The following is a 22,124-nucleotide window of genomic DNA, read 5'->3' as shown; positions in this document are numbered from 1 at the left end:
TCGAACAAAAAAAACCATATCAAACATCCAATTTATCCAACGTTCAACATGCGCGTCGTTGCCGTCTTCGCTGCCCTTCTGACCTTGGCCTACGCTGCCCCTTCTCTGGAAGCGAGACAGCAGGGTGAGAAGTGCATTGTACGTATAATATTTGGCCGCCGATGCTAGAAGTATTCTAATTCATCTATAGGAAGTCCATTTCCCCGACACCTGTGGCGCCCAGTGAGTACTGTCTAACTGTGGGCAATCGACCTGATGGATCCTAACATGTTTTAGCGGCCGAGTCAAGTGTGACGGTTCAGGCTCTATTCTCGTTTGCTGCGTATGTTCTGCATTCCAAGATTATTACTTCAGGATCATCCTTCTGACTATCTACAGGAACGTTGCTATTAAGCCTGTATCGATAGGAAAAGGAACGACTATGTGATCGGGACCTGGGGAAGAGATGGAGATAGTTAACACCTGTGTACATGTGGATGAATATCTCCAGAAAAGTCTAGGGACAATGCCATTTAACAGACTTATTGTATAATGGAGCCGACTCATAGCTATCATTCTTAATTGTAGAAAGATTATGTTAAGAAGTCACTTTCTATTGGTAGATTACATGGTATCTTTTAATTGCCCCTAGTAAAATGTTCTTATTCAACTAGGTGGAGGATATTACATATAGTATGTGCGTTGGTTGGAAATACTCAATTAAAGTAGCAGACGGTAAACCAGCTATCGGAGAAAGCCACAAGTGAGGTCATTATAAGCGCTCAATTTGCCCCAATTCCTGCCACGTTCACGCTCACGCACTCTTCTCCTGTTCCCTGAAATACCAGGAATCACAGTATCTCAACTGAGTCTCTTGCATTCCTACCTAAGGTGCTTAATTCTCTAGGTCATGGGTGCTCAACCACCCAAATAATTCAGGAGCTAAATAGGATCCATAAGATCTCCGCACCGCTAAACCGGGGGGATCACATTATTTCCATAAGAGTTTGCATGTAAGACAATACACAAGCCACAATTGCTCGATTATTCAACGTATATGGCTAGCAGGATTGAGAATTTGTTTCACAAAGGTATTTCGATTAGAGGTTTCCGTTTCCTTTTAGGCTGGACTAGTTACCTCAGCTCCTTCAGCCAAACAAAAAGGTGGTAAATCTCTCTTCGCCGCCAGTGCAAAATGGCCGCTCTTAACGCCGTTTATGACTGCTAATTTGCCTGGGTTTCTTTGATAGGCACTCTATCGAATCACCCTAAGAAACCACGGCATGAGCGCCTAGTTGACTTTACTAATACTTTTTGCCATTCCCGATATTGCATATTGTATGAGTTCCACTTAACGACTAGATATAAACATGACTTTGATTAGGTTAAAGAGTTAAGAGGTACAGCATACAAAATGAACGAGTACAGAAGCAAGACATAAGAACAACAACAACAACAAAAAAAAAAAAAAAAAAAAATCAGGTAGAAGAGATCACGGAGAAAAGAGAAGACATGGACGACCTATAGTACATGACAGGCAAAGATCCAGGTATATACAAAAGGACACAGGAGAGTTGAGAGGAAACCACATTTTGTATAGAGAAGTAGGCCTTGTAGGCGTTGATTAGTACTCATATGCATAGATTTAGCGTCCTACGTGTCTGCGAAGAAACTCGTATCCATCTTGGATAGCGTTGGCTGCTTGTGGATCGTCCGCATACGACGGATAGAGGTCAAACAAATGCACCGCTCTGTTGAGAATGCGAAGGTCCGCAGTCACATCGCGCTGTCTGAGTGCTTCAAAGGTCCTCACAGCCTGTTGCCATGGAATCAAGTCATCCTTGGTGCCGTGGATAATGAATGTCGGAGTGGTGTACGCCCCGTGGCGAATCTGCGCCAACGGGCTTACCGATTGGATTTGTTCCCGGGTGGGTTCAGGGAGGTCGACACTGGATTGGGCATCATGCCTGGGGGATAAGCCGTTGAGCAAAATCGGAAGGGTGTGGCCCTTCCAGTTCATGTGTAGCGCAATTCGCGAACGGGGATCGCTGGGCGCCATCCATCCGCCTAGAGCCCGCTTCGTTCTAGGGGGGTTGTAGGCCGTGATCGCCTTATCGCACACGCCTTCAAGGAGGTCGTATTGTACCAGTTCGTTCTGCAATACTGCTCCCTTCCCGAATGGAAAGTTAGGCTCGCCCCAGAACGGATCCTCGTAGTCCAGCGGGCAGTAGAATGCGAGAATCGCGTCCGGAGGCCGGATTCCCCTCGGAGGAGCAGTAAAGCCCAGTGTGAGGGCGAGATGGCCGCCGGTCGACCAACCTACAGCCACAATATGTTCCCGGTCGACCCGGACATCAGAGCGCTGTAGCCGAAGATCGGGAAGAACATCGCGCGCCCAGGCTAGAGCATCGCACACATCCCGCATCGGACCCTCGGGCAACGTCACTTCCGGACACAGTCGATAGTCGATACTGACGGGGAGAAACCCGGCATTTAGGAGCATCTGGACTTGCGGCAGGCGGATGTCCTTCCGTGATAGCATGACATGGCCTCCTCCATGGATCATCAGTGCTGGGACTCATTAGTCAGGGCTTGCCACAATCTTCCCGCATAGTTGATGCTGCTCCTCACCGACCGGAAGCGTCCCACTGCGCTCGGGGACATGTTTCGGATAGTAGATATCGGCCTGAAGGGAGACGTCTCCAACCCGTTTAAACTCGACCGTCTCGGTCGTGGCTTGGGCGGCCTCAGCGGGCGACGCCACGATGACCCGGAGAATGCTGGATTCGTCGGTGGTGCCTACGGTCCAGTCCACCCACCGAAAAGATGCCTGAGTGAGATATTTCCTCCACAAGGTCTCGCTCGCTAGTGCATGCCGACGACCATCTTCGAAGCGCCACCATCCGTCCAGAAGGCCAAAAACGATGTCGAACCAGAACAGATTCCGCGTAAGCTCCACCAGACACAGGAGACCTTTTGGCTGGAGCAGTTTCCTGATATTCGTGCAAGAGCGGACTAGGTCTTTCGTGGCATGAATGCAATTGGTAGCGATAACAATGTCGTACTGACTGTAGAGTTTGGTCGCTGACTCTTCCTCAATGTTCACAACGGCATAGCGCATGAAGCTGTACTGAGAAAACTTCTTCCGGGCAGCCGCTACCAGGGACGACGAAATATCACTGAATGTATATTCGAATGGTTTTTGCGTCGTGAGGAGGGATTCCACGAGGTGTTTGCTGGTGCCGCCCGTGCCGGCACCGATCTCCAAAATGCGAACTGGCCGGTTGTCGTCAAAGGTCTGGAAAATGTCAACAAGGTACTTTGTCAAACTTATCGTACCCGCTTCGAACATCGGGGCATGTGTGTAGACATTTTCTAACAACGCTCGAGATTTGGGGCTTCCAAAAAGAATCTCCAAGGGATCAGCCTTTCCAGTAAGACAATCGGCCAGTTTTGAACCTGTCGATGCAAGCAGGGTGTGCTCATACGTGTGTTGTGGGAACCTGGACACGATTGATTGCTGCAGATGCCCGGAGTCAGTGCCAGGTACCGGAGTGCCAGTTCGGCGGAATTGGCCGGAAGAATCGCGTTGGACAAGGGAAGCCTCTTCTAGTATCTTGTAGATCTGATTCTTCAGTTTGTGATGCCTGGGGAGGACGGAGACGTTTGGGACCACTTCTTCAGCGGCCATTGTTGCTAGTGGGCAGCCCAACCTATTGAAGGCCTCGACGATATATGCCACGACAAGCTCCATCTGGACGGGAAGCACCGAGTGGCAGAAGTTTGAGAATTGCGTTCGCTGAAAAAATACATCCCCGTTACTTCGAGAGTGCGCAAAGATTTCCTGAGCAACAGATATGAACGAGTTTGTTGACGGCGTTGACTCGAGAGCTTGAGCCCCTGCCTGCTCAGTAATGAGGGCTTCTTTCGTCCCTATGACTCCACTGGGAGAGGGATTAAAAGTGCCGGAAGTAGAGACGTGACTAGCCTGGAGCCTGCCTGCAAGATCGCCTACTCTCTGCAATGCCTGGAACTCGTCTGTGGCAATCGTAACGCCAAACCGCTTCTGAACCTCGCTCAAGACCTCCGCAGACATCAGCGAGTCAACCCCCAAATCCATTAAAAGCATGTCAGCACGGATTTCACTTTTAGGGATCTCTAAAAGATCGCTGAGCATTTCCTGAGTGGAGCCGAATGAGGATGTCTTGGTTGCGTTTCCATTGACTTGGTGTGGGATAGATTCACCATTGACCTCCATAGTCGAGGAGCTGGAATGGAGATACTGAGCGATGGCGTGGACATTCTCCTGGGCAAGAAAGTCGGAGGCCGGTATATCCACCTTATACTGGCGTCTGATTTCATTCAGGACTTCTGTACTCATCAGCGAGTCGATGCCAATATCAGTCAGAGCGGTGCTGGGTTGGATTTCGTCAACGGGCACTTCAGTCACGCGGCTGAGCAGCTGGCAGAGTTGCCCGAGAAGTTGGGTCTTATCCAGCTCCACGCTGTTCATCCTTCCATTTACTTGAGCATCGGAGGGGACTTGCTGCAAGGACCTATTTAGCGTTGTACCCCTGCTTCCCTGGATATCCGACGAGTGTTCTTCAGCATTGAGCCCTGCAAGGGTCTTCGCGAGTGACTTCATGGGCAGACCATGGAAGGTTGCGCCAATGAACATAGCAAGCAGATCTCCTGTGTTTGGGTCGAAGATAAGGATATCATTAACCAGCCTGTTTGCAGAGATCTGCTCAAATGTGGTATACACGTCCCAAGACTCCATCTCGCCCCGCCTGGCAAAGAAACTATCGCTCAGGAGAAGATACCCGAGCTCTGTGCAGACATAAACTTCATTGTCCATCCTGTCGGACAGACAGTTGACATGGATACCTGCAACTTGGAGGAAATTATCCAGTGTGATGGGATCGCAGCGCGTCTCCTGCAGAATCGGATCCTGGCCAGCTGGAACGCGAATCAAGCCTACAGCCTCGTTGCCCTTAGAGATCAGATGGTCTACTCCTCGATAATAAGGAGCATAGTCCACCACCTGTCTGAAAGTTCGGTAAACAATGGTCTTTCCATTTAGCACATTAGTTCCCGGGGTACTTGACATGTCCTTACGCCGCACCTGGCTGACCAGCCGTTTCAGCGATTGCATGCTGGAGCCGGGAAAGCGTTTGTCTGGGGAGTCCATGCAGACGGCTCCACTGGCATGTTTGGCGGAGGAGGTCCCGTTCTGTTGATTGCTGCTGCGACTGGTAACGGAGAATTCCCACGTACTTCGTTCTTTTTCGTGCGGCTGTAGCTGAAGAAATACTTCACGGTTGGAACTGATCGACAAAGGTGAGGATATCTTCAGATCTCGTATATGGCACGCAGCCATCGAGACTCTGTCACCCGGGAGTTGAGTTGCGGCTTGCATAATTATCTCCACATACATTGAGGCCGGGCAGAGACTTTGTCCCAGGACCGCATGGCCCTCTGTGCATAGTCTGAACAACGCATGCCAGCAATTGACCTGGAATGTTGCACCGCGATCATCCCGTTCAACCAGACTCAGCAGCGGTTCTGGTCCTTCCTTTGCCGTGGTAGAGGCCGCCTCATGCATAGCGGCGCCAGGAGGGATATATTGCAACCAATGCGACGTCTTCTGAAACTGGTAAGGAGGGAGATTGATCCAACGGAGCTGAGACTCCTGACCCTGGTAAAAGGGCCAGTGCTGAACCCTCACCCCAGCGGACCACAGGCTGGCGGTGCATTTTGAGAGGTTCGACAGCCCATGTGGAGTGCGCAAGTCGACTGCTTGGAAGACACTGCCACCGGCTGCATCGGTGGCACCCAACGCCCTGCGAACCATGGGGATGATCGGAGAGTTCGACCCCGCCTCGAGCCAGATACAGTTTTCCGAGCGGCGCACAATGCGCTGAACGGCGTGGTGGAAGTGAACAGGCATCCGACTGTGTTGAACAATCATTTCCGCATTGATGAGCTGGGTCCAATCCTGGTCCTCGGAACAGGCCTCGATCCGGCATGATGGCTTCTTGTACCTGATACTTGACGCTATTTCTCTCAGGCGAGGTACGATGGCGTCAACCAGCCTGGAGTGGAAGGCGTGTGTGTTCGGGAGACGCGTGAGTTTTATGCGAGAACTGAATCCTTCTGATGCTGAGGTCTCTTCGACTGCATCTATCGACGTCTGGGGTCCAGCAAGAACTGTGGTTTCTGGCCCATTGAAGCATGCAATATCCACAACCAAAGACGGATGTCGCCGTTTGGCGCTCTCCAGGAGTTGCTGGATCTCGCCGTGGGCTCCTTGGACCGACAGCATGGCGCCCGTCTCCGTGCCCCAGGATGATTGAATGAGACGGGCACGTTCTGAGATCAGACGTAGACCGTCCTCGAGAGAGACTGCGTCAGCAACCACTAGAGCTGTAAGCTGCCCGAAGCTGTGCCCAATGATCGTGTCGATTTTCAACCCGGCGCTCAAGAATGACTTGGCGCAGGAATACTGCAGAGAAAATAGAACGCAGTGCAAAAGAACCAGGTCCTCAATCGGCTCCGGATGGAAGATCGTTGGAAACAGGCTTGGAAGACCCAGGGCCTGACATACCCCTTCACAGATGTCCTAAGCTATCATGTCAGCCTCTGGAGCCAGGGTCGATGACGGGATACAAACCAGATGTCTCTTAAACGGTGGGCATTCCACGTAAATGCTCGGATCCACGTGCGCAGTCCTCCCATTCTGCCCGCCAATGCACAATATCACAGGTCGTTGATGTCCAGAGCATTGGTTGAAATGGCTTTCGTCGGGCTGGTCCAGCTTCGCAGCCAGTTCGTCAGCCGTGGATGCGGTGAATGTGTAATGGTAGTCCAACTGTCTGTTCTGTTTGAGTGACAGGTTATACGCCAGCGCATGGGCTGTCTCAACGCTGTGCTGTTGCCGAATTGCCGGCAGGCGTAATGACAGGGCTGCACAGTACTCACGCAGACCTTGCGGAGACTTGGCGGAGATGAAGACCGGGACAGCCGAGGGAGCAGAATGGTTCACGCCATTAGCCACAGCGAAGCTACTATTCCTCGTCTTCACCGACATGGGGTCCTCGACCACGATCGCCACATTACTGCCCGCAGCGCCGTAGTTGTTGACAACGGCAACGCGTCTGGGAGACACCCATCTCTCGGTTCGTTGGGGAATCGCCATACGGTCAGGCTCCAGGGGCGGGATTTTCGGATTTAACCGGTTGAAGTTGGCTTGTTTAGGGATCATACGCTTCTGCATCATCAACACCGTCTTAATCACTGCCGCCACCCCGGACGCTGCCTCGGTGTGTCCGATATTATCTTTGACAGACCCAACGAACAGTTGGTGCTCCCGTTGGGATCCCCCAAAAGCCTGACGGATGCTCTCGCACTCAATTGGATCGCCTACTGGGGTTCCTGAAGAAGATTTCGTCAGCTTTCCGGGCCTTTTCCGGATAGGGAACGGATATATCTAACCTGTCCCATGCGCTTCAACATACGTGACGTCCCCTGGGTCAATTCCGGATAGGGACAGTGCCTTCCGATACAGTGCAGCTTGGGATTCCGAAACGGGCACGGTGATCGGGGTACAATTGGCCCCCTGATTGACGGCAGAACCTCTGATGACCGCGAGGATCGAGTCGCCATCAGCAAGAGCCCGACTCAGGGTTTTCAGTACCACTATTCCCGCGCCCTCACCCCGACAGTAGCCATTAGCTTCTGAATCAAAGGCTTTCGACGCGCCGGTCGGACTTAGGAAAGAAGCTGCGGAGAGAACTTGATATAATGCAGGACTGGTGATCACATTCACACCTCCAGCTATGGCCATGGATGCTTCGTTTGTTTTGAGGGCCTGATTGTTTTCCCATTAGTCCCACGTGGATTCTAACACAGTCCAGAGATAGTGGCTTACATTAACCGCCGAGTGGATGGCTACAGCTCCGGACGAACATGCCGTGTCATAGGTGATCGATGGGCCGGTCCATCCAAAGTGATGACTGACTCGACCACTGATAAACGCCCTCAGCGTGCCGAGGGCAGAGAACGCTGTGGCATCATGAGAAGCTACGTTATCCCCATAGTCGACTGATCCAACACCGATGTAGCATCCGACATTCGAACAATCGTTGTCGACGGAGTTCCTCAGGCCAAAGTACCCCGAGGATTCCAGCGCTTCGTATGCCACCTGCAGCAGCAATCGCTGCTGTGGATCCATCGACTTTGCTTCACGGCCGGAGATACCGAAGAAACGATGGTCAAATAGGTCTGGGTTGCGAAGGAAATTGCCCCAGAATGGCCCCTTCGGCTCACGCTTGAGCTCTGAGGGTTTGAACCGGTCTTCTGGGAGAGGCCGAACTGCTGATCTTCCGGATTGCATCAATTCCCAAAATTCTTCCAGGTTCTCAGCCTCGGGATAGCGACAGGCCATGCCAATGATTGCGATGGCAGGGGAGTCGGCGGCATCAGGAGCTTCAGGGCCGTTCAACTCCGTCGAGGCAATCCTACCATTGGGGATTCGATGGGACACACCATCGGGAACTCGATTCAAATCAGAAGTTACAGGACCGACAGGCTTATGATTGTATATTCGTCCTCTTGCAACTGAACGAGGAATGGCAGTCATAGAGCCTACCGACATGATATGATCTGCTTCTCTAGCTTTAGTGGAAATTGCTCCCTGCACAACTTGAAACCATTGGCATTGATGCAATAGGATAGAGTCGATGGCGACATCATGCAAAGAGCCGGAAATGATGCTCCCATCGATGTTCGACCGCAACGGTAGGGTGAGCTCACTGGCATCGGGCAACTGGAAACGTGAGTCACGTTTACAGAGCTCCCGAAACAGGATAGCAGACTGTTCATGCGTGCTGCGACTATGATAGCGACCTGCAAGCCCGATGGACTGGGACGAGAACCCCAAATCGGATGCCTCTTGCAGAAGGGTGCCCACGTCCCGATCAGGTAGTGTGATCGTGATGCGATTCTCATCCGTCACGCATGAGATGTAGCTCTGGCAAAGTTGAGAACGTCAGCGCTGTTGAAGAGCGTTCAGGAGGAACTCACATCCTTGTATTCCGCAATGATACCCAGTAGGGTTTCATACTCAGACTTCGAATTCCAGCCAACTGATACCGATGCCGCTGGGTCTGTGGTGTTGTTCAAGTCCACAAGAGTACCGACACCGGCAGCAATACAAAGGGCTGCTGTAATATTTCTCTGGAAGCTAATCTCGGATTTAGCACTGGAAACCGCAGCAGCTGTCAGAAAGCCAATGCAAAAACCCTGGATATCCCTCAAATACAAAGGTGAATCTCCGGCGACAGAAGAGAATACGTTACTCTGGACTTCTCTAGAGAGCTGCCAAAAGTCAACGGCATGGAAAAGGACGGTAAGCAAGTTTAACAAAATATTTGGAGTCGGTGACTGGTCCAACTCCGGGAGCTCATGGCCGTTGATATAGCGGGTGAATGCATTTAGACTCGAGTCGCCAGGTAGCTTCTGTACGCCAGGGAAAGCTTCAACGAAGGTCGGCCACAGGGTCTGTATTTGATCGGCTGCGGTGCGGAGGAAAGCTAGGTATGGTGTAGCCACAATCGTGGAACGAAGCTGTATGAGATCGTTTGTGGTGACGCGCGATTGTTGTGGGCTTACCAACAACAGCGCCGGTTTTCCATGCGTTGACAACAGATCACTAGATAAAGACATGTCGACCACTCTTGGAGGTTGCCTGGCAGCAGGGGCAATTGACAGGCACCGACGTAAGGGTCGAAGGTATAGCTACGAAGTCCGGCTTCCTGGGTGCAACCGGGCTCAGTCGTGAATGTGTAAGAATTTTTGAACCGGCCAGGGACGTTATGCGTGCCCATAACCTGATATACCCGGACAGAGGATATTAATTGCCAGATCGGGTCGAGATTCAGCCTCAACGTCGCATTTACCAGACAGACGAGCAGCGGTATGATGACGATTACCCAGAGGCTCGCAACAGTGGCCGTGGAAGAAAAGGCGATACAAATTGTTATTGGCCTTTTGTTGAGCCGCGCGGAGAAAATCCTTCAACGTGGAATGCACTGAGTATGATGGTGGATTCTGTCGCCTCGTGAGAGCCGGGTGGACAGCTCAGGTCTTCTGCATCTTGGGGCTATGACCCACCGCGGTCGCTGATAACCCTTCTTGATACTCAGGACTAGGGCTATAGGCCAGATCCAAGTTGTGTGATGAATGCTCTGCGAAAATGTACTCGCCCCTTGGCTTTTGCCCTCGCATGTTCCACCCACCCAGTGCCGGGTAGGATTTACTCGGGGTTGGTACCACTAGTCCACAGCTGAGGCGGAACTCGCTTCATGTCTCTGGTGACAGAATGGGGATATCCAAAATGGAGACTGGTTCAGATAATGTTCTCTCTCCAGTGCCTGAAATATTCAGTTCAGTCGGGAGAGGAATAGCGTAAAATGCTGCAAGTAAATTAGCCATACCGAGTAGAAGTGAAGCGATTATAACAATTCGTTCGCTCTCTGTCTTTCCTTATTTATTTTATTTATTTATTTTTCTCCCTTTATTGTTTATTTGTCAAGGCGAGAGTATTCATAAACCATTTCACTACCCATTACCACCTTGCACAGCCTCAGGGTTCCAGTGAAAATGGCTATCTCAGTATCCTTGCCAACTTACGGGGTAGCATATGCAGAAATCCTCCTAGTCCTGGTGATCTGCTCCACGTTGATCCATTTCGTCCGGAGTTATTGGCGACTCAAGCATGTTCCTGGACCGCTCTGGGCACGGTTTACCAATCTACAGCGAGTCTCGTGGGTGAAAACCAAAAGGGCCCATGAGATCCATCAGGCCACGCACGACCACTATGGGGAGGTGGTGCGCTTCGGACCCAATATGGTTTCTCTCTCCAATCCCGCCTGGATTCCAACAGTATATCCAATTCGAACGGGGTTTCCCAAGGTATGTCTATCAGGAAGCGAGATCGACACTTCCGCAAACAGTCGGTGGACTGATGGGGTCCTTCAAGGGCGACTTCTACAGAACCCTCATGCCTTATACAAGGAAAGGAGGCGCCCTACCCGCGGTGTTCAACACCCGGGACGAGGCGCTTCACAAGAAGATCAAGTCGCCGATTGCGCCGCTTTTCTCCCTGTCCAACGTACTCTCCCTCGAAGGCTTCGTCGACAAGGCAATTCAAGTTATGGTTGAACAGCTCGATATACGGTTCGTGGAGACCGGAGAATCGTTTGATTTGGCCGATTGGCTGCAGTATTTCGCGTTCGACGTCATGGGAACGCTGACATTCTCCAAGAGATATGGGTTTCTGGAGCAGGGCCAGGACGTGCACGGCATGTTAGCTACCATATGGAATTACATGAAGACAGCAGCACCGGTGAGCCAACTGCACCCTCTAAGCTGATATTCCAAAGCTCGACTGACCGAGACATTTCCTTGCGAAGATGACACAAATCCCGTGGTTCGATGAACTATGGTATAAGAATTCATTTACCGCCATGTTCCGAAAAACCACGGGTTTCTCCATCCTCAGCATCGTCGGCAGGTTCATCGCGGAAAGGACGGAGGCCCGAGAGTCAAATAAACACAGCGAAGAAGACCTGGGCGGTCGAGATATGCTATCGCAGTTCTTCGAGATCCAAGCTAAGAACCCGTCCCTCCCCAAGTGGTAAGGAATATCTTGGGTCAACGGGAGACCGTGAAATTGACCCGATAAGCAGGTGTGTTACCGCTTGGACATTTTCCAACGTCATTGCTGGCTCGGATTCCTCCGCCGTCGTTATGCGGACAGCCTGGTATAACCTTCTCGCAAAACCGGAAACGATGAACCGTCTTCGGGAGGAGCTCCTGGAGTCCGCGGCCCGAAAACCAGGAGGCTTTGCATCACCCTTCCCATCCTGGAAGGACGTCGGTGATCTACCATATCTTGATGCCTGTGTCAATGAGGCCGTTCGGTTGCATCCACCCTTCTGCCTCCCGTTTGAGCGCGTTGTTCCTACGGGCGGAATCATGGTTGGCAACTCATATATACCGGGTGGTACTGTTGTCGGAATGAGTCCCTATGTGGTCAATCGCCACAAGCCCACCTTTGGACAGGACGCGGATGAGTGGAACCCTGATCGATGGATGGTGCCCGAGGAGCGTAAACGAAAGCTCGAAGCCAGTGTACTGACGGTGAGCATTCAAGTTCCCTTTTCTTCATTGTTCAGCATGTCGTTATTTTTCGAAGAGTCTAACAAAACGGGTTCGTAGTTTGGAGCCGGAAAACGCGTTTGTCTGGGACGTCATATTGCCATGTTGGAATTGAAAAAGATAATCCCGGTGTTGGCTCTTCGATATGAGGTATGCAATGTGCCTTGACAACCATCCATAAGCTCATATAATTCAGTTCCAACTTCTTGATCCCCGAAAATATCAAGTCGAAAATTCCTGGTTCTTCCGGCAGCATGGACTGGATGTCAAGATCAAGCGCCATGAAGAGCAGAAGAAAACCGACGCGATTTCATAGGATATTTGCTTTACAGTGATCCAACCAAGCCCCGGGCTGCCTGATAAATCGATTGTCTACGATCCGACAAAACAGGAGGGCAGTATTTCTGCATTAATCGGTCAACTAGAACCAAAATTCTAAGCTTTGCTAATAGACAGTCTGTACCGGGCTAGTGATTAGGAGACATGCTCACTGGGCTAACCGTAAATAGTGACTGATAGCATCTTAGCCATCGTCTAGTAGAGCCTAAGTTGGAGAAGGAACTACTCAGTACAAGGTGGCGTAGGCTATTTAGTGATAGAGCATAGAGTCCTCTTAGAAACTATATACAAAATGATAATACCTGAATATGGAGTAAGGCTAGGCGATCATCTTATGTCAAGATTTGGGAGACCAGACTTTGAGGGAGTTCCTTTCTAGTCGCCATCATAGATATATAGTAGATTTTGTTTTAATAGGATTATATATACACTGTTTTGTGTATCCTGTTGAAAACCTCGGAGGAAGAAGCTATGTCGTGAGGTGCTAGGATAGCAGTGACTAGATAGTATTTTGAAACTATCGTGCGATCTAGTATCGCTTGGTGAGTTTTTTATCTATCTACAAGAGTGAGCGTAGACAAGCGCTTCCTTATGTCTACGTGTCCCCTAGCCCCTGAGTGTGATATATCAGATCGGTGCCGGACTAGGATATCTGAAAGCGCCTTAGGCATCCTGATTTCCAACATATCCGTCTATTGCTGAAATATAGGTCCTGAAAGATAAATGACCTTGAGCAATATATAGGAACATACTTTATATACATTTACTATTTAATGCATCTACTTTTATGCATAGTCTTTTAGTGGGGTTGTCCAGCACTCCATAGTGCGCTTAGTTGATCTGTTTGTCACATTCCTCTCCATGGTTGAACTATGTATACTGAATTTGTATCAATGGCTCGCCATGTTCACAGTGCTACCTTATAATCCAAAACATCAAAGGCTTTATTGAAGAAAGAGTCTTAATTGCCAAAACTATCTACACAGCACTCGTCCCATGCGCCATTTCCTTTTGCAGAATAAAGGGCATCAGTGGTAGTGAACACTGGAAACCTTGAACACCAGCATCCCTCAAATAAACATAATACAAAAAGTGAACATTCAACTCACTACCGCCGACTCTTGATGTCGTCGGCGATCTTCTCTGCCACCATGTCTGGTGGGGTGTCAGCCATGCTTCTTATACAGCTAGTGGGTGAAGTACGGGGGCTAGATGATAGAAACGCAAGGGATACTCACAAACTGTACCCTGAGGAAGAGCTGTAAATCTGTTAGCTTCTGAGGTGGCTACTCTTGGGGTAATAAGCAACAACGAACCTGGTGGGAGGAAAGGGAACACAGAGGCGTCCACAACACGCACTATAGTGCCATCAAAGTCAGAATTATACTCTCAGATCAGTGAAACGTGGATAAAGCAATGGCTCAACCTACAATGCCGGGTTCCATAGACATGGCCACGGGAGTCCACAACAGCCATCTCATCATCGTGCTTGCCCATCTTGCATGTCGAAGAAGCATGGTACATGGTCTGAAAAGCAGCTTGAATGAATCTGTAGATCTCGTCGTCGGTGGACACCTTATTGCCTGGGTAATACTCAGATCCAACCGTCAGGTTTTTCTGCAGGACATTGGTCCCGAAGATCTGGCGTACTCGCTTAAAGGCAGCGATGGCGACTTCAACGTCAGTCTTCTCAGTCAGCCAGTTTGGGTTGATCAGGGGCGCGTCATGCATGCTTGAGGAGGAGATGGAGACGTTTCCTCGAGACATGGGCGCCACGAGCGTGGCCATGATCGTGGCGTAGTTGCCGTCCGTCGGGCCGCCGGCGCCAGGGTTCCAGAAATCCCCCACGTAGGCCGGAAGAGAAAAGTACTGGATCTCGGGCCAGTCAGAGGGGAGGCTACCAACGTCTGCATGGCGCTTAGTGCATTAGGTTTCCAGTGAATGCGTAGACGGGAGGGGAAACATAGCTCCTCTGGAAACTTACCGTGGCCTGTACTCTGTGAGAAATTCGCGCGCAGCTCGTCAGGAACCCTTTCGAACGCGGCATAGTCTCCCCCGGGGCTTGCTAGCGGACCATCCTGCTCGTTTCGAAACTGTTGGACTGCTTCCGCATATACCGCCGGGTTGGAGAGGGAGGTTGAAGTCTGGACGTTAACCTTGTGCGCAAGGCCAAAAAATACATGGTCATTCATATTTTGCCCCACACCGGGGCGGTTGGCGACGACTTTAATATCATGCGCCTTCAGGAGGTCCGCAGGGCCTACGCCGGACACCAAGAGGAGCTGTGGAGACTGGAAGGTGCCAGCCGATACAATTACCTCTCGTCGCGCTGATAGGACGAAGGTATTATTCGCGGAAGCCACTCGGACACCGGTGGCAGTGTTGTTGCGGAACAGGATTTTCTCAGCAAGCGTCTTTTTGTAGAGGGCCAGATTCGGACGCCTGATAAATGGTGTCAGGAATGCCACTTCAGACGACTCCCTGAATCCAGTGGTCTGATCGATGGTATGGACCAGCCAGCCGGAGCCGTTCAGGTGGCCGCTGGTAAATCCGGGAATATTCGGAATACCGGCCTCTTCCATGCCTTTGGCTAGCCATGTGCTGAAGGGCTGAGCGTAGTTAGGGTAGGTCAACGCCAACGGGCCGTCGGTTCCCAGCGTCGGCATGTCGTAACTTGGGGTGGCATTGGCAATTCGCTTGTGCATATCCGGTGGAGTGAAGTTGAGGCTTCGCTTGTAATAGGAAAGGACACTATCAAAGGTCCACGAGTCATCGCCGACTGTCTCTGCCCATCGCTCCAATGCACCCACCGTGGGGCGTTGGTAGGCCATGTAGTTCAGGGCGGTACAGCCACCGAGCTGGCATGCAGTCAGCAAAGAGCTTTCTCAGCGTGGGAGTCTCATTCAATTCACGCACCGCTTTACCTCGTCCATAGTGCACACTCTGGCCATTGACGCCCTACTCCCATCATCAGAGCCTGACCTTTCCCCCGACAAATGATAACCAGCAAAGGGGAACAGGCTGGTTATGTACTCACAGCCTGGGGGGTTGTCATAAACCCCCATTCAACCAGAGGGTTGGTAGCGTTTGAAGACTTGCCATTATACAGAGCATCGTTGGCAGGGATCTGGCTTTGATTACCCGTAGCAATCTCGTAGAAGTCGCCGGCCTCTATGACAGCGACTTGCACAGCTGGGTCCTCGGAGAGTCGAGATGCCACAGTCAGGCCAGCATTCCCACCCCCTACAACGACATAGTCAAATACGGTGTCGCCCGTTTTTGCCAGTACGCCCGGGGTGGCCAGTTGCAAGCACAGTGCTTGCACTGCGAACGCAACAACCGAGAGATGGAGTGTCATCCTGGGTCAAATGAACGAACGGAGAAGTCTATCTCCGGATGTGACTTGATAGAAATACCCAAGGATTGTGTCAACCTCTGTCACATCCTGGTTGTTTTTATACTGGGGGCGTTGGAACCAAGCTTTTCGACCCGATAGCCATCGTTCATCGACGCTAGAACCAGCGAGGCTCCTAAGATAGTTCAGACAATGAGATAAAAATAGAATATGTTGAGAGCGTACACAGAACACGACGGTGCCTCTTCTCGCCAACCAGTGAAGGGACTAGCGTCTGTTCATCGGTTTCTTAGTAGTATAACCTGCTTTGGGATGTCGGATACTGTACTGACCTGTTGTGGGCTGACCAGCGCCACCGACAAGTTAGTGTTTATGATGAAATGAGAAGGATTGAAGGAATCATAATACGAGACTTATGATCTGGTGTCATCCCTCTTCACCATAGACCGGGCCGTGTTAACTTTCATTGTGAAGTGTGGAAGAAAGGTGGGTACTACATTCCACTGAGAGAGAATGGCACATGGAAAGTGGATAGCATCCCAGTGAACACTCTTTTGCTGTCCACTACACTGCTTCGCATAATATCTAGCATCTAACTTCAGGAACCAATGAATGTCTAACTCTTGTACCGGTGGGCCGATAGTTGCAAAAGATTCCATGTGGCAAAGGCGCTAGCCGGGGGCCGAAACAGCCACTACTATTATGACCGTAACTGGAAGTGATCCTTACCTAGAGGCCCAGGTTGGGGTTGGCTCGCCAAGGGTGGGAGAAAGCTTATGAGGTGGCCAGAAAGATACAGCTTGTACTTCATTATTTCATTGCTGGGTTTAGAGAAACCAAAGAGGAAATGAGAAAGTAGAGATATCTACAGAATAGCAGGTGACAGTGAAAATAAACGGACAGCTCGAAAACAGATCGCTTAGAGACAATGAGGACCATTTCTAAAACCGCTATGTTCGTTTCAGGGCGTGGCAACGGTCAACACGCTGATTGCCCCTGAGGACACCAAGACGATCCTCGTCGAGATAACCCTTAGAGATACTCTGGACTCGCGCGGAATCAAACCCTGTTCAGCACTGCCTTGCACCGAGTAAACGTAGGAGGCACCAAGTAATTAGCTCAGCCAGAATTGGGCCATGGCTTACGCTTACGGACGATCTACAGCGGAGCGGGGTTTCAAAAGGACCGGGAAATTTGACGAAATGCCGACACTCCTTATCCGTCAGATGCAATGAATGATATGGGGAAATAACAAGGGAGTTAGCTCATGAGCGACCAAGTCAAGAGTCCGAAGGAAAAACAACAACGTTGATCTTGATATCCTTGCACTCCCACCATAATGGACATATCCTCTTGCCTGGTATCGCCAAAGACCCCTCCACCACTACACATTCCGTCTTCAACATCGGTGGTGACTGTGCGTGTCATTGACTCGTACGTATTGACCCATCCCCTCCGCGGCGACGTCCCGTTTACCGCCCCAGGACCACATCTCTCTTCCTCGATCCTCCGCTGTTCTGGCGGCCGGAAATCAAGGGTCTCGACGGCGTGACTGTACCGGACTTCTGCTTCCTGGTCTCCAACGGTAGTCGACACATTCTCTTCGACCTCGGCGTCCGGCGTGACTGGGAAAACTACGCGCCCAGAACGGTCGACCTGATCCGACGGACAACCCGGGTTCACGTCGATAAAAACGTGGCCGAGATCCTCGATGCGCAGGAGCAGTGGTCCGGCCCCGTCGTTCGGAGCAAGGATATTGAAGCCGTCATCTGGTCGCACCATCACTTCGACCATATCGGGGATCCGTCCACCTTTCCCCCATCCACGGATCTCGTCGTAGGCCCCGGCGTGAAAGCGCTCTGTTGGCCCGCATATCCGACCCAGCCGGACTCCCCGGTCCTGGATGCCGATGCCCAGGGCCGCAATGTGCGGGAAATTACTTTTTCGAGGGACTCACCGCACGTGTGTCGCATCGGTCGATTTGACGCCTTCGACTTCTTCGGGGATGGTTCCTTTTATCTCCTTGACGCACCGGGCCATTCGGTGGGACATCTGGTTGGGCTAGCACGCGTGTCGGCGACTGGACCGGGATCCTTTGTCTTGATGGGCGCGGATGCCTGCCACCATCCGGGCATCCTCCGACCAACCGAGTACCTCCCCATCCCCACCAGCCTGTCCCCTTCGCCGATCCGGCAATGGTCGACCTGCCCCGGGGACCGGCTGAGGCATCTGCATCCGCGGGGGAGTGCCACTGAGCCCTTTCTCACCGTCTCCCCGGTCCTCTTTCCGGATCTTGAGGCGGCCCAAGACACCGTCCGCAAGATCCAAGAACTGGATGCGGCGGAAAACATCCTTGTCATCCTGAGTCATGACCAGTCCATCAAGGATCATATTGACCTCTTTCCTCTTCCCATTAATGACTGGATGGCTAAGGGTGTGGCAGGACGCACGCGCTGGCTATTCTGTGGAGACTTTGAAGGAGCACTGGATTAGGCTAGTCTACGATGGACAAGAGTAGTTTTCATTGTGATGTGTGAAGCAGTGAAATGGACAACCAGGAAGTTCCAAGGCCGGCGTATTTGGAAATATACCTATTCTCGCTATCCCCCCCCCCAAGCGTAGTTAGTATCACAGATGGACCGACGTCTTTTCCCGAATCCGCTCGCCGAATCGGTACAGTAAGAATGGTAGAGGGCATAGGGACAGGGCAATAAATGCCAGAAGGCTATTCCCCCAGCCTAGCCCCAGCGTGCTGTACATGGGACCCCCCGCTAAAGGAAGAAAGGCCCCGCCGAGGGATCGGAGGACGGTGGTTGCCGCCACTGCCGAGGCTGCATAGCCGGTGTAGGCGTCGACGAGATAGGTCGAAACGGTGGTGAAGGCGTTCAACATTCCAAATCCCAGGAGAGATGTAGCGACAATCGGCGAGATCCAATGGACGGCTCCGTTGGCCGTCCAGCCGTACCAGAACAGGGAAACCGGAATGAACCAGCACGATAGGAATAGAGGCGGCAGGCGATACTCAGGCTTGGCGATGCCGTGTCTTGCCTTCAGTCGCCGGAAGAGCCGGTCGGATACGAGGCTCTGAAATACCATGCCGGCGATGGATCCGACTCCCACGCCCAGATAGGCCAGCCCGACGCTTCCGGCGGAAAAATGGTAGATGTCCTTGAAGACGCTTGAAATGGTGGTGAAGAGCAGGTACAGATACCCATAGATCACCGCAATGTACAGTGCGAGCAGGGAAACAATCGGAGAGAAAAGGAGCATCCTCGTCGGACGAAGAATAGAGGAGCTGAAGATGCTCCCCGCAGGTCGCCCCGCATCGCGAGCGGAGCGGAGAGAAGGGTTCCCAGTCTCCTGGCGAAGTTTTTGTGTCTTTCTCTGAAGCAGGGTGGGAGGATGGGACTCCCTCAGACAGCCCAGAGTAATCATGGTAAACACTGCGGCCTGTTTGGTGTTTCTGTCCGTTAGATGAGAAGGACGCATGCAACGCCGAGAAGGACTTACAGCCATCGCCAGTACCCAGAACGTCCATCTCCAACCTTTGGCTTGGGCTAGATATCCGCCCGCTTCCCTATGTCAGTGCGGCCAGACGAAGAACGGCCTGCGGGACACACACCTACTGGCCCTACTACCGGACCGAGCACGGGGCCCAGCACCCAGGCGCTCATCGCCAGGCCCCTGTTCTCAGCGGGAATCATATCTGCGAGTGATCCCGCCCCGATGGTCAATGGAGCACTCCCAGCTGTGCCCGCCAGCAGACGGAAGATAATCAGCGAGCCGAGGCTCGGAGCCAGGGCACAAGCGACGGTACAGATGAGATACAGCGCGTTGCATACATGGTAGATGATCATGCGCCCATGAAGTTCGGAGAGCGGTGCCAGTACAAGCGGTCCCAGCGCGTAACCGAGAAGATAGACAGATACCACGAACGCACTCAGCTCCTCGTTCCCGGGCTGGTGGAATTCTTCCATGATCTGGGAGGCAGCGGGAGCCACCATCGACGAGCCAAGCGGACTAATGGCTCTCGTCATTAGCGGGAGAAGCAACGGACATGTCACAGAGAGCCGTACGTTAAAACTGTGAGTAGCGACACCGTGGTTGTGGCAGCTACCTTCTTTCTCAGCGACCAGTTCATTGGATTCATAGGATCATTCGGTCCGTCCCAATCCACCACGTCCTCCGGCGTGGATTGAGCCCTTGAGATGACATTGATATCGGGCATGATGTTGTCAGTGTCAGTGCTATGTGGTGGACACTCTGGTTTCTCATGGGGCAGAAAGCGAGCATCAGCATGTTATAAGCAATGGGGGCTCTTGCTCCTGGGGGTTCATAGTTCAGGGTGCAAGAGCCTGAGGCCCATGGACTGGATCTATAAATATCAAGTGTGCATGTCTCGCGATTGGTGGAGACGACGTTCGAATAGGGGTTACGCTGCGGTGGCTGCTCACTCAAACGCTTAGTTTCATTCCACGAGTTTGGAGGGCTCCACTGGAGGTTGCCATCAGCTTAGCTTCATATGCTGATCGTGTTTCGTCGTAGGATAGCGAAGGCCCCCCCATCGTTTTCTTCCTTCCGAAATTACCATACCCCTAATTCCTGCATCGGACGTGTTCTGTTGCCATATATCGGACAGGGTCAGAGTTTCAGCCCCAAGCCCACGTCTGCCATCGATCGCTGTATCCTGTACAATAATCTCTGCGACTGCTTACACTTTGGGACTGAAATCTCCGCAGACTAGTGTCAGCACAAATATCACGCCGCACATCCTCAGACAAGCTCCCTGCCAACCCAGTCCTAATTCCACCTGCATTACTCGCAGATGGTTTGCGTTCCGAGGCAGTTACATTTACTTCGAACATTTTCTCCTGTGAAACAAACTCATATTTCTAACTCGGAAAAGATTGGATATGTGAAAGATCTCTCTCTTGCTGTCAACTTTCCTCAGTCGGCGGCCTAGGGCTTGCCACCACGCATCATCTTGGCCAGATTCTCAAAAGCCGTGCGGCGGCTGTCCACAATTCCATTGAATGTGTCCGCGGGCCCAATGCTGCCGATGATAATTTGGTCTTTCCCGTCCGCCAGTCCCTGATACGCCTGCTGGGTGAACGTGTCCAGCGGCATGCCCAGCTTGCGACCTGCTTCTTCGCCCATGTAATCGTGCAATTCCGCTGTCGAAGTCATGAGCATGGAGGGGCCGATGTTTTAGTTAGGGGATCCACTTACTCTGCACCGCCGGTGGGGAAATCTCGATCACTTTGGTGTTGGAGTGGCGGAGTTGTTCACGAAGACTGAGAGCAAATACATTGAGCGCGGCCTTGGACGCCGAGTAAGCCGGAAGGGTAGCGGCAGGCACGATGGCGAGATTCGCGCCAGTACTAGTAAAATTAGGCTGAGACAAACGAGACAAGATGGCAAAAAAAGGAAAGAAGAAAAGGGAGAACAAGAAAAATTTCAAGCTGACGGAGCTAATGCACGGATGCAAGACAAGGCAACTCACAAAATGAAACTGGTCGGATTAGGGTTCTTCTGCAAATATGGCAAGAAGGCATGGGTTAGGGCGACAACGCTGGAGAAGTTCACCTTCACCTCTTCATGGAATTCCGGCAGATTGAACTTCTCCCGCTCCGCCAGATCGTATGATCTCTGCACGCCAGCATTGAGAAAGACCGCATCAATATCGGGGGATTCGCTCATCACACTGGTGTCAACAATCAGTGTCAGCATACCGTACAATCGAGCCGAACACAGGGACGTTACCCCGCAGCAAATTCGGGAATTTTGTCGAGGTCGCCAATGTCGAATGGCACGCCTTTGGTCTGTTGCTCGCCATGTGCTTGCACGAATTCATCCAGACGGTCCTGGCGCCGACCCACCACGGTCACCTTGGCTCCAGATTCCACCAGGCGGGAGGCAAGAGCCTTGCCGATACCCGCCGTGGCGCCAATAACCAAGAAATGCTTGTATGGGAACGTCATGGGGGCGGTTGTAAAAGCTTGAGCTGCCCAGGAATGCGGAGGAATTCTAATGTCGTAAAATGCTCGGGGCTGTGTCGACCCCATAAATAGTGTTCATTTCCAATGGCATTCCTGATCCTCGTCTGAGGCTCGGAGATCGATCTAACCCCGAAAAGAGGGGAACCTAGTTGCGTCTGACATGATACCCTCTCTGTGGTCGACGGGTCACCTATCAACAGCTGGCACCAAGTATATAAGCCAGTGGGGTT

General features: G+C 51.8%; 7 protein-coding genes across 7 annotated transcripts; 3 read left to right on the top strand and 4 right to left on the bottom strand.

Annotated features, from left to right (window-relative positions):
* Positions 1-48: 48 nt before the first annotated feature.
* ATNIH1004_008250 (uncharacterized protein) lies at positions 49-427 on the top strand (the record flags this gene model as incomplete). Its single annotated transcript, XM_033572862.1, has 4 exons — positions 49-138; positions 195-222; positions 277-322; positions 379-427. The coding sequence occupies 4 exons, from the start codon at positions 49-51 to the stop codon at positions 425-427; spliced, it is 213 nt and encodes a 70-aa protein (XP_033423414.1).
* A 1,197-nt stretch (positions 428-1,624) lies between these two features.
* Positions 1,625-9,705, bottom strand: ATNIH1004_008249 (Type I Polyketide synthases (Type I PKS); the record flags this gene model as incomplete). The annotated part of the gene is made up of 7 exons (XM_033572861.1): positions 1,625-2,550; positions 2,611-6,601; positions 6,653-7,413; positions 7,474-7,849; positions 7,910-9,010; positions 9,064-9,606; positions 9,652-9,705. The coding sequence occupies 7 exons, from the start codon at positions 9,703-9,705 to the stop codon at positions 1,625-1,627; spliced, it is 7,752 nt and encodes a 2,583-aa protein (XP_033423413.1).
* A 936-nt stretch (positions 9,706-10,641) lies between these two features.
* Positions 10,642-12,517, top strand: ATNIH1004_008248 (cytochrome P450; the record flags this gene model as incomplete). The annotated part of the gene is made up of 6 exons (XM_033572860.1): positions 10,642-10,953; positions 11,021-11,386; positions 11,454-11,677; positions 11,730-12,183; positions 12,262-12,351; positions 12,398-12,517. The coding sequence occupies 6 exons, from the start codon at positions 10,642-10,644 to the stop codon at positions 12,515-12,517; spliced, it is 1,566 nt and encodes a 521-aa protein (XP_033423412.1).
* A 1,131-nt stretch (positions 12,518-13,648) lies between these two features.
* ATNIH1004_008247 (GMC family oxidoreductase) lies at positions 13,649-15,898 on the bottom strand (the record flags this gene model as incomplete). The annotated part of the gene is made up of 7 exons (XM_033572859.1): positions 13,649-13,695; positions 13,779-13,799; positions 13,857-13,898; positions 13,971-14,447; positions 14,525-15,398; positions 15,457-15,498; positions 15,578-15,898. 7 exons carry the CDS (start codon positions 15,896-15,898, stop codon positions 13,649-13,651), a joined length of 1,824 nt encoding a protein of 607 aa, XP_033423411.1.
* Positions 15,899-17,234: 1,336 nt separating this feature from the next.
* ATNIH1004_008246 (MBL fold metallo-hydrolase) lies at positions 17,235-18,388 on the top strand (the record flags this gene model as incomplete). The annotated part of the gene is made up of 2 exons (XM_033572858.1): positions 17,235-17,329; positions 17,380-18,388. 2 exons carry the CDS (start codon positions 17,235-17,237, stop codon positions 18,386-18,388), a joined length of 1,104 nt encoding a protein of 367 aa, XP_033423410.1.
* A 135-nt stretch (positions 18,389-18,523) lies between these two features.
* On the bottom strand, positions 18,524-20,123 carry ATNIH1004_008245 (MFS transporter; the record flags this gene model as incomplete). The annotated part of the gene is made up of 4 exons (XM_033572857.1): positions 18,524-19,345; positions 19,406-19,467; positions 19,518-19,915; positions 19,972-20,123. The coding sequence occupies 4 exons, from the start codon at positions 20,121-20,123 to the stop codon at positions 18,524-18,526; spliced, it is 1,434 nt and encodes a 477-aa protein (XP_033423409.1).
* Positions 20,124-20,854: 731 nt separating this feature from the next.
* On the bottom strand, positions 20,855-21,876 carry ATNIH1004_008244 (oxidoreductase, short-chain dehydrogenase/reductase family; the record flags this gene model as incomplete). The annotated part of the gene is made up of 4 exons (XM_033572856.1): positions 20,855-21,069; positions 21,125-21,276; positions 21,399-21,599; positions 21,659-21,876. 4 exons carry the CDS (start codon positions 21,874-21,876, stop codon positions 20,855-20,857), a joined length of 786 nt encoding a protein of 261 aa, XP_033423408.1.
* Between the last annotated feature and the right edge of the window lie 248 nt (positions 21,877-22,124).

This window comes from Aspergillus tanneri (genome assembly GCF_003426965.1).
Source record: "Aspergillus tanneri strain NIH1004 chromosome Unknown AapTan_6_pilon_pilon_pilon, whole genome shotgun sequence".
In the NCBI taxonomy this organism is placed as follows: domain Eukaryota; kingdom Fungi; phylum Ascomycota; class Eurotiomycetes; order Eurotiales; family Aspergillaceae; genus Aspergillus; species Aspergillus tanneri.
The sequence above is the reverse complement of the archived record's forward strand: the minus strand, read 5'-3'. Positions and strand labels throughout refer to the sequence as shown.